The sequence below is a fragment of the Diabrotica virgifera genome, chromosome 7 (genome assembly GCF_917563875.1).
Source record: "Diabrotica virgifera virgifera chromosome 7, PGI_DIABVI_V3a".
Lineage (NCBI taxonomy): Eukaryota > Metazoa > Arthropoda > Insecta > Coleoptera > Chrysomelidae > Diabrotica > Diabrotica virgifera.
In genome coordinates this window covers 148,933,800-148,945,976 of record NC_065449.1, presented here as the reverse complement: position 1 = coordinate 148,945,976, position 12,177 = coordinate 148,933,800, and the positions used below count along the sequence as shown (strand labels likewise).

Here is a 12,177-nt window from a genome sequence, read left to right as displayed (position 1 = left end):
AAATGCTTTGTTTACGAAATACGGGATGTTGAATTTTTTTTTTACAAACTGACGATTTATTTATTGCTCTAAAACTGGTTGAGATATGCAAATGAAATTTGCTAGGTTTTAAGAGGTAGTTATTGCGCATTTTTTGACATACAATTAGGAATTTTATATTCACCATTGGCGTGTATACGGGTATAAACATTTTAGATACATCCTGTATGCACGCCAATAGTGAATATAAAATTCTTAATTGTATGTCAAAAAATGCGCAATAACTACCTCTTAAAACCTACCAAATTTCATTTGCATATCTCAACAGGTTTTAGAGCAATAAATAAATCGTCGGTTTGTAAAAAAAATCAACATCCCGTATCTCGGAAACGAAGCATATGTGGACATATGTTTATAAAGCAAACAGTCATTATTTTTTCATGCAGAATTACCTCTTAAAGTTTGTCGCACTTATTTAGAAATACCCTGTATTGATGAATAACATGGCTAGTTGTTAAAGTATCTAACTTTTTTAATATCCAACATAAGCGAATGAATCAAAAAGGAAAATGTTAAGAAAGCCTAAGGCTACAGTCGAGTTTTAATTTCAATATTTTATAGGCCGCTAGAATATTTCACAGGGTATTCCAAACTTTGAGGAAAAAACACACTATCATTGTTACACCCGGTATACAATGGCACTTACCTGTTTAGCAATAATATTATTACACTGATATTCTTGAAGTATAAAGCTATACAATACTAAAAAATCACTAAAATCAGACAACAGGTTTAGGAAATAAGAGACATCAAAAATGTCCCATTTTTAAGGTGGTGCGTTAATTTTGATGCTTAGTGTATAACACTTGGTATTTTATCTAGTCACGAAAGTCTTAAATAGATCTTAAATAGTCTTCTCAGTGCCAATTAGTTTGGAAGTAATTCAGTAAATATCGAATTTGCTGTTTAAATATTAAACATAGAATAAAAGAGCGAATTACTGTTTTAATGATGTCTTTGACTAGAGACACAGATCTTATAGTGCAGTAAGCAAATTGTTCAAAGATACTTTACCAAACCATTCTCCTATCCATAAGGTGTCGGTACAAAAAATTGTAAAGCGCTTTGAAGAAACTGGAAGAATAAAAGATGACATTCGAACAGGTAGACCAAAAACTTTTATGAATTACAATAAAACTTTAAATTTGATGCAGCGTTTCGTTGAAGATTCACATCCATCTTCACACAGAGCTGCACACATACTTGATGTAGGTATTCTTCAGTCTTGCGCATATTACATAAGAATTCATTTTTAACCCTACAAAATCCAGTTGTTGAAAGATAAATAAATGAAGATCTTTCAACAAATGGAAAGGTGTTGAAAGCTGTAGTTTCTAGAAAGATATCTCTAGTACACGATCGTAGATTACAGTTCAGTGGGGTGATGATGATTAAACTGTAACTGAGGAGAACTTCTTTAACAAGATATGTTTACACTGTGTGGGAATGTAAATCGCCAAAACTAACAAAGGTATTGGAGTGAGGTATATCCACATTGGATACGTAAAACCATACTAAAAGAGAACAAAAACTAAATGTATGGTCGGGTATAGTGTTGTTGTATGTCGAAGTTAATTGGACCGTTTTTTATAGAAGGAAATTTAAAAAGAGATAGTTATGAAATGCTACTTAGAAATGAAATTGTACCTGCCTTTAAAAACAAGTTTGGGGCAAATTTTAATGAGATATGGTCAGCAAGACGGAGCTACAGCTTATTTTGGTGTAAATGTTTGATATTATTCAGATCAGACATTTCCGGGATGATTGATTGGTAGATTACGTGGTATTGAATGACCTCCTCGTTCACCAAATTTGAACCCTAATGATTATTTTTATTGAGAATACTCGAGAAGAAAAGTTGATAAAAATAAATCAGCAAGTGTTGCAAAGCTAGGGAAAAAATTATCAATGAATCCGTATTCATTTCTGGAGAAAAATGGAGAAATGTAATATATGCATTTTACCATTGTTTAGGATACTGTCAAATTAACAATGTATGCCATTTTGACCACTTGATTAGGTAGACATTAATTTAGCAGTAAACTTTTAATTATTATTTTCAAATTTAGTTGTACGTAGGTAGCTTGAATAAAAACATTTATTGATACAATTAGACGTTTCTAGGCTTTTGTTTGATATTTTCTAAGATGTCGCTGAATGCATAAAATCGAAAGTATTAAATACGGTTGAACCGGTATTGAAGTCGAGATTTCAGATATACAGGGTGTTGTATTTAAATAACCAAAAAGACCAATAATATCAGAAAAATGGTAAATCTGGCAGCGTTACAAATATCAAATTTCAAATCTTCATATTGCAAAATAGGTGCATCCCCGTTTTTGTATAATTCGGACCATCCATTTAAGAGATAATTGGACATTTCCACACTTTTGGTCCACTCTGCATATAACATTTACCAAATTGAACGTGTTCTGTCATTAATAATTAATATTTATTACCTATAGCAATGTCCAGGACCCACTCGTCCAGCTCTACCAGCCCTCTGATTTGCAGATGCTTTACTTGTCCAAGAAATAACATAACTGGTGACACCTGTGACTTTATCATACAACTTTACTTTGGTTTTTCCGGTATCTACTACATATTTAATATTAGGAATTGTAAGCGAAGTTTCAGCAACGTTGGTACTAACTACACATAGTCTACACCCAGGAGGTGGAGATTCAAAAACCTAAAATAATAAGATATAATAACAAAAATAAGTTGAGTTTATTGTGGTTCTGTCTAGCGGTGAATCCCCTATCCCAGTTATTGAGCTCCACTGACTCAGGTTATATCATTAAAAACAACAATACTGTAGTGGCGAAGCTTAATCATCTCTTGTATATGGATGATTTAAAATTAATGACTTTCACTCGAGACCACCTAGATCAAATGCTAAAAACTGTAGAAACCGTCTCTAATGATATTGATATGAAGTGAGTAATTAGATAAACAGATTGCTAATTTAAGAATTTATTTTCAGATGAATGCTGATACATCTACTCTACATTATCCCAATGAAGTCAGTCAAGACTATGTCGACAATGTAGCGTCGACCTATTGGTTGACATCAGGAAAGATCTTTACAAATAAGGTTTATTACTCGCCATTCAGGATCAGGTTATACCTGATCAAAAAAAAAAAATAACTTGAAATAAATCGTCAAAGACCCTCAGGTCCAAAATGATAAATGCCGATATGGATTTTAAGCTCAAGAAACCATCCAACAATATCTTACCGAAGGCTCCCAGGTATTTGCTACAACTGAGTATAAGGAACGGCATGACTTAGGAAAGATCCTTTATCAAGAGATAGCCATCAAACTTCTCCAAACAAACATCTCCCATATTATCAATACATTGCTGAGAGTATGATTGAGAATGACAACTACAAGCTATACTGAGACCGCACTGTGCTCACAGACCAAACAGTAGCACATAATAGACCGGATCTCATATTAGTTAATAAATTAACGGGACAAACAAAACTTACTGATGGGCAAAACCTAATATTAACAACCTGTATTTTAAATATAACGAAAAGATAACCAAGTACAGAGAGAGAAATTCAAATACGGAGACGATGGAAGATGGATGGTACCCAGACAATGCAGATTATTGTTTCTACCGCTGAAGTCATTCCGAAGAACCTAGAACTCCACAACACGGAAAGCTCAATCCTTTTGATACCATAACGTCGGAAAAATGAAAGAATACCCATGCACGATCACATCAATCACTTATTTCCTATTTGTTGTCTTTTTCTATAAATAACAAACGTTTGTTTTAGAAAAAGATAGAAAATACAAAATAAGTGATTGATGTGATCGTTCATGGGTACACGCTCTGAGCTTCGCTGGTGTCGCTCCTAGCGGTTACTAATTCAACTTTTACCGGTAATTTTTAAATTTATTATTTAATTGTTATCGCTTAATATTTACAACGCAAAAAAGTAATTAAATTGTAATCGATTTTTTTAAGATTTTTCTAATCATTTTGACGTTCTATTGATACAATATCAATTTCTTACTTCGGATACTTTGACAATATTCGTGTAGATGGCGCTAAGATTATAATAGATTATTTATAATTAGATATTACGGAACATTAAAAAAACTTAAATTCAGTATTTAAAACGTAAGTATATTTAAGGTAAAAATATATACCACAGCTTTGACCAACTAATATTGTTTATAATTAATGTTTTTAATTTTAATTTTAAATTAATCACTTTGACATTTATGTCAAATTTCCAGTAAACGTTTACAAACTTGTCACTACTGGCGTTCGCGAATTTGTAAATATCCCCTCTACGTACGAGCTCATAGTGTATAGGGCTTTTCATTCACAGTCATTTGTTTCGAGCTTCTGTCATGTGTCACATAATATTAATATATCTACGTCATACGTTATTGACATAACCAATGATACAAACCAAAGACGTATGACGTAGATATATTAATATTATGTGACACATGACAGAAGCTCGAAACAAATGACAATCGATGAAAAGCCCTATTCTTTCATTTTTCCGACTGTAGGTATCTGGGATAAGTGAATTTTCCCCTTACAGGAAGTATGAACTGCATGGCTAAATCTGGATAAAAAAAACTGAAGTTATTTAGTATGTGTAGTTTTTGTTTAGTGTTTATAGTGCAGTCATTGAAGCGTAAAATAGGTTTTTACCTCCGAAATTTTTTACTATGAACCGATTTACATGAGATTTTGGAATTAGGCTTATCTTACCGTAACTTCAAAAGTGATATTGACCCGAACTCCGTTTTTTATTTTTAAGGGGTGAAAACAACCCCTTAATGGAAAAATTGACATTGAGCCATTTTATCGCCAGAAAACGTGTTTAATAATAAAGAGTGACATTGTGAAGTGTTTTGTAACACAATAACCTCATGTTAAACTCATTTTCATCCCCTTGAAAACCGTACAACACTTGCAAACAACCCCTAAATCGAAAAAATTTACAAAAAATTAATTTAGTATAACATAAAAATATTTAAATATAGAGTAAATAATATTTTACTTAATTATCTTAATTATCATATTGTTAACCCCATTTCAACCCTTAAAAACAACCCCTAAATAGAAAAAATTTACAAAAAATTAATTTGTTTTGACAAGAAGACTTAAATATAGAGTAAATAATATTTTACGTTCTCTATCTTAATTATTTAATTGTTAACCCCTTTCAACCATTAAAATCAACCCCTGGATTAAAAATTGTATTAAAAATTTCTTTTGATAAACTAAAAAGGATTTAAATATGTTCCACGTTCTCGAAAAAGCTATGCTGGAAAATCATATGCTCAAGTTCTTTAACCCTTAAACTACCCCTAAATTAAAACATTGAATATGTATGATTATACATTTAAAAATGTTTAGTTTACTAAGTAGAAAAAAATACGATTAGTTTTTGGGCCATATTTTCAGTATAATATGTAGTGAAAAACCTTTTATTTTGAAACGGTGAAGGGTCAAAAGGCTCGAGAGAGACTGTGGTTGCGCTACCGCGCGCTCTTTAATCAATCATATCTTCCTCAATTTTTGTGTGATAGGAAAAACAAACAAACCAAAATTTTTGTCAAAAAACCTACTTTTTTTACTATTACACTTTTTTACGTATCTTTATTATTTTCATTCTTTTTGAGATATGTGGTTTTTTTAATTTGGTTTTAAAAGAAGGTGGTTTTTTTAATTAGAATTTTTTTTTCTTAAAATCGTGATTTTTCAAAAATATGTGTTCCAAAGCAGCGAAATTGCTAGAATCCATCAAACTCTTTATATTAAAGTTTATTCTAGACGGAATACGATTAATTTTAATTTTTATGAAATCCATTGATTTAAAAAAACCATTAGATGTTCCTCTTTTTTTCATTACATCTCACTCATTTTACGTACAAAAGACTTTTAACGATGCTCATTTTAAAGCTTATTTTAAGCACTATAAAATCCTTTCTCATTAGCATGCATAAAATTTATTCGCTCTCCGCTAGATGGCATTGAATACATCGAATAAATTTGACACAAAATAAAAAACGGCTTTGATCTTCAATATCTCGCTTAATATTGCACTTAGAACACTCTTTAAAAAACCAATTTGTTCATTATTTTAGCTGCTACAATTTTGTTCAATTATCGTTAAAATGCATATTTCTGGAGATATTTGCAAAAAACTGTTGAAAATCGTGAGAAAATTCCGAATTTTCAATTGCCAATAACTTGAAAAGTATTGGGTTTTTGAAAAAACTTTATACAACATTTTTTGCTTAAAATTAGGTCTGGGGTTATTTTGAAAAAAAAAAATTCCACTACCGAAAAGGGATGGCAACCACCCCTGGGGTGAAAACGGAGTTCGGGTCAATATCACTTTTGAAGTTAAGGGTAGGATAAGCCTAATTCCAAAATTTCATGTAAATCGGTTCATAGTAAAAAATTTCTGAGCTAAAAAGCTTCAATGACTGCATTATTAGTAGTTATTTCGTGCTGTAAGAAAAGTGTATGTGTATGAAAAGAGGCAGGCTCAGAACACGATTTAGTCCATTCTTTCACGGTTTTTGCTCCAAATTTTAAAGAACCGCTTGGATTGACATGAAATTTGGCATACGTATAGCTTACATGTCAAAGACCAAAAGTGATATTGTGCCGATGTGTGCTTTTTCCTTGGGGGTGACTTTCACCCCCTCTTGGGGGTGAAAAATGTAGGTCCAAAATAAGTTCGGAAATGGGTAAACTGACTAATTTTAAGTAACTTTTGTTCTTTAGAGCTTATTTGCCAAGTCAACACTTTTCGAGTTATTTGCGAGTGAATATGTTCATTTTTCAACAAAATAACCACATTTTTAGACGGTTTTTCGCAAATAACTCAAAAAGTATGTATTTTGTCGAAAAAACGTTCTTAGCAAAAATATAGCCTATAAAAAAGTAAAAAAAATGGTGTACGCATTAGGTCTCTGGATCTCGTAAAACCAGAGTTATAGCCAATGAAAAATGGATTCATATTCACCAAATTTCAAATAGAATATTTCGACGTGAAATATACAAAAAATTAAGCACTTTTTGGGGAAAACCCATTTTAACTTTTTAAAAGTGTTTAACAAGTTTTTATTTCTGTTTTTACAAAAAGTTTCTAGCATTAAATTTAAGCAAGTTACGCTCAAAATAAACTTGGTCCCTTTTGTTTTTGCAAAAAAAAATCGGGAAGACCACCCTCTAATTAGCAACTTAAATGAAATTAATCGTTACCGCTCCACAAATTATTTTTCTTATGTTGTGTTTATATGATCTGTAAGTTTCATCGGTTCAAAGTGCTTATTTTTAAAAAAATTTGGTTTCAAAGTAAAATTTTTAAAAATTTAAATTTTGAAAAATATGCTATTTTTCAAAATAACTTAAAAATTGTTAGAGATACCAAAAATCTCGAAAAACAAAAAAAGTCAGATTTGCTTTTCTGAATATCATGTATTTTTTATTTTTCTGTTAGACAAAAATTATTAAGATTTGGTGTTTCTAAATTTGCATACATTCGTGATCAGTGACTCGTTCAACCCCTTTTAACTACAGCCCTTTCAATAATAACAACTTTGAACTGATGAAACTTACAGATCATATTAAACAATATATACACGAGCCAAGAAACTTGTGAAGTCGTAACGATTAAGTTCATTTAAGATACTAATTAGGGGGCGATTTTCTCGATTTTTTTACCAAAAACGAAAGGGAATAACTTTATTTTGAGCGTAACTTTTTTAATTTTGATGCTAGAAATTTTTTTTAGAAAACAAAAATGAAGCTTTTTTTAAACACTTTAAATAAGTTGTAATGAGTTTTCCCCGAAATGTGCTTCATTTTTGGTTATTTCACGTTAAAGTATTCCATTTGGAATTTGACGAATATGAACCTATTTTTCATTAGCAATAACTCTGCTTCTACTAGGTGTAGAGACGTGATATGTACACCATTTTTTAAAATTTTTTACAGGCTATATTTTTGTTAAGAATGTTTTTTCGACAAAATACTTACTATTTGAGTTATTTGCGAAATACCGTCTAAAAGCGTGGTTATTTTGTTGAAAAAATGAACATATTCACTGCCAAATAACTCGAAAAGTATTGACTTAGTGAAAAAACTGTATAGAACAAAAGTTACTTAAAATTAGTCAAAGAAAAAGAAAATAATCGTTTTCGTTTTGATTCAATTCGAGTCTCTTGCCATCCTCTGACACAGTGTTTCTGGGTCTCTACCCTTTATCGAAGAGGCTATTGCAAGTAGACTGAATTGAATCAAATCGAGACGAAGAAGAACTACATCTATTAAAATATCTGCAGTATATTGTGGTTAGACTGTCCTCTAACGGGGAATGACAAAATAAATAAAATAAATTTCGACCAAGAGTCAGGATTCTGTTAACCGAGATACGATAGTATCAAGCGGCGCCGCTAGGAGGAGCTTCTCCAACAATGCGTCTCAGAATACCTTAAGAACACTTGGTCATTTTGTACTCTAAACCGAGTAAAGCATGAAAAAGAAAAAGAAAATAATCGTTTTCGTTTTGATTCAATTCGAGTCTCTTGCCATCCTCTGACACAGTGTTTCTGGGTCTCTACCCTTTATCGAAGAGGCTATTGCAAGTAGACTGAATTGAATCAACTCGAGACGAAGAAGAACTGCATCTATTAAAATATCTGCAGTATATTGTGGTTAGACTGTCCTCTAACGGGGAATGACAAAATAAATAAAATAAATTTCGACCAAGAGTCAGGATTCTGTTAACCGAGATACGATAGATGGAGAAGCTCCTCCTAGCGGCGCCGCTTGATACTATCGTATCTCGGTTAACAGAATCCTGACTCTTGGTCGAAATTTATTTTATTTATTTTGTCATTCCCCGTTAGAGGACAGTCTAACCACAATATACTGCAGATATTTTAATAGATGCAGTTCTTCTTCGTCTCGAGTTGATTCAAAATGACCAAGTGTTCTTAAGGTATTCTGAGACGCATTGTTGGAGAAGCTCCTCCTAGCGGCGCCGCTTGATACTATCGTATCTCGGTTAACAGAATCCTGACTCTTGGTCGAAATTTATTTTATTTATTTTGTCATTCCCCGTTAGAGGACAGTCTAACCACAATATACTGCATATATTTTAATAGATGCAGTTCTTCTTCGTCTCGAGTTGATTCAATTCAGTCTACTTGCAATAGCCTCTTCGATAAAGGGTAGAGACCCAGAAACACTGTGTCAGAGGATGGCAAGAGACTCGAATTGAATCAAAACGAAAACGATTATTTTCTTTTTCTTTTTCATGCTTTACTCGGTTTAGAGTACAAAATGACCAAGTGTTCTTAAGGTATTCTGAGACGCATTGTTGGAGAAGCTCCTCCTAGCGGCGCCGCTTGATACTATCGTATCTCGGTTAACAGAATCCTGACTCTTGGTCGAAATTTATTTTATTTATTTTGTCATTCCCCGTTAGAGGACAGTCTAACCACAATATACTGCAGATATTTTAATAGATGCAGTTCTTCTTCGTCTCGAGTTGATTCAATTCAGTCTACTTGCAATAGCCTCTTCGATAAAGGGTAGAGACCCAGAAACACTGTGTCAGAGGATGGCAAGAGACTCGAATTGAATCAAAATGAAAACGATTATTTTCTTTTTCTTTTTCATGCTTTACTCGGTTTAGAGTACAAAATGACCAAGTGTTCTTAAGGTATTCTGAGACGCATTGTTGGAGAAGCTCCTCCTAGCGGCGCCGCTTGATACTATCGTATCTCGGTTAACAGAATCCTGACTCTTGGTCGAAATTTATTTTATTTATTTTAAAATTAGTCAGTTTATCCATTTCCTGACTTTCTTTGGACGAATATTTTTTCACCCCCAAGAGGGGGTGAAAACCATCCCCAGGGCAAAAGCACATATCTGCACAATATCACTTTTTTTCTTTGACTTGTTAGCTATGTGTATGCCAAATTTCATGTCAATCCAAGCGGTTCTTTAAAATTTAGAGGTTTTGCAATATTTTACCGTTAAAGAACGGACTAATTTAAAGACTAGGTGGAATAAGACTTACGAATGTTAAGCGTACGAAATTGGAAAACCAAGGCTAAGGATAGAAAGGAATGGAGGCTGATTCTAGAACAGGCTGGGACCCATCAGGAGTTATAGAGCCAATGATGGTATAATATTGTAGACGTATATCATGTATTAACGTATGTCCTAAAAGTTTTGGCACAAAATATTTATCAAATGGTTTTGTTAATGAAGAAATTTATTTAAACACAAACTCTCTCTCTCTCTCTCGTTCCATCCCTCCTTGTGGAGTATTGGGCGCTTATGCGTTTCTTGGCCAAAAGTGTGAGATTGCTGTCTGGCCGGGACAGCGCATCTTCTTTTGTTTTTATTCTCTGGATAAATTGTGAACTAATTCCCTCCACTCTCTTCTATCTTCTGCTCTCTTTTTGACTTCGCCCCATCTTAGTCCAATTTTTTCGTGTTCTCTCGTTGTTGTCCTTTTCCAGCTGTTGTCTGGCCAGCCTCTCTTTCTTTTCCCCTCTGGTTGGTATTCAAGTGCTTGTCTTGCTATGCTGCTTTGGTCTTTCCTCAAAGTGTGACCGATCCATTTCCATTTTTTTTCCTTGACTGTAGTAGATATGTTCGTCTGCTTTGTCCTTTCCCATAGTTCGGTATTAGTTATTTTGTTTGGCCAGTATATTTTCAGGATTTTTCTTAGAGATTTGTTTACAAATGTTTGTAGTTTTTTAGTTGTCTTTTCGTCCTGTTTCCATGTTTCAGCTCCATTTTGTATACTTTTAATGCAGCTATTAAAGATTTTAATTTTTGTTGTTTCCGATATTTTGTTTGTTTGGCAAATTCTATTTAAAGCGTTGAATGCGTGTTGAGCCTTTGTTATTCTCGTCTGTATATCCTTTTTACACCCCCCGCTCCTTTCCATGACAGATCCCAGATATGTGAACTTGTCTACCTCCTCTACTTCTTTACCGTTTATCTTTATTTTATATTTGGATGGTTATTATTTTTTAAAAGTTTAGTTTTCCCTGTGTTTATTCGAAGTCCGATCGTGTCGGAGTACTGTGCCAATTTGTCAATTTTTGCTTGCATATGATTTCGGTGTTCAGTTATCAGGCAAATGTCATCTGCAAATTCGAGATCTTGTAACTGTTTGAATAGGTTCCATGCCTGTTCGATCGTCGATTACTTTTCTCATTACCCAATCTATCATAATAAGGAATAAGGTAGGAGACAGTACACAAGCCTGTTTGACTCGACATTCTATGGATATTTCTTCTGTTACTTCACCTGAATGTTCTAGTTTGGCTTTGTATCCTTCGTAGAAGAGTTTAATAAAGTTTATGATTTTAGTGGTATACCATATAATCTAAGGATTTTCCAAATGTGTGCCCTATTTACACAGTCAAAGGCCTTTTCGAAGTCGATAAAACTCACATATATATCTTTATTCCATTCATTTGTTTGTTCCAAGATAATTCTAAGGGTGCAAATGTGATCAATAGTGGAATGGTTGGAACGGAAGACTGCTTGGTTGTTTCTCAGTTCTTTTATCTAGTTCCGGCTTCAATCTTTCCAATATGATTTTGGTCAACATTTTGGATGTGGCACTTAGTAGTGTTATTGCACGCCAATTGTTGCATTTGCTCAGGTCTCCTTTTTTGGGTATCTCTACTGACTGCGCGGTGTCTGCTTTTATTATGTCAATGGGTATATTGTCGATTCCTGCGGCTTTGCCATTTTTTAGAAGTTTTAGGGTGTTTCCAATTTCTTCCCTTGTAATTTCTCCAATATTCACTTCTGGCTCTGGTGATTCTACTTCATCTTCTATAATTTGAGTTATTTCATGCTTAGCATATATCTCCTCGAAGTATTCCTTCCATCTTTGCATTATTTCTTTCTCATTTTTTATTCTATTTCCTTGTTTATCCTTTACTTCTCGTATATTTCGTTGTGCATTTCCTGTTAGGTTTCGTGTGATTGTATATTGTGTTCGTAAGTCGTTTTCTTTCGCTGCTTCTTCTGATATATTTAGCATCTCATTTATATAGTTTCTTTTATCTTTTCTGTCTTGTTTTTTTACTTCTGCGTTTTT

General features: G+C 33.1%; 1 protein-coding gene across 1 annotated transcript in view; it reads right to left on the bottom strand.

Annotated features, from left to right (window-relative positions):
• The window catches only part of LOC114334002 (probable ATP-dependent RNA helicase kurz), a 102,204-nt gene that overhangs the window by 29,358 nt on the left and 60,669 nt on the right, over window positions 1-12,177 (bottom strand). Inside the window, exon 8 of the mRNA XM_050656420.1 lies at window positions 2,499-2,731. Within this exon, the coding sequence (XP_050512377.1) occupies window positions 2,499-2,731 (233 nt within the window). The remainder of the gene's footprint in view (window positions 1-2,498; window positions 2,732-12,177) is intronic.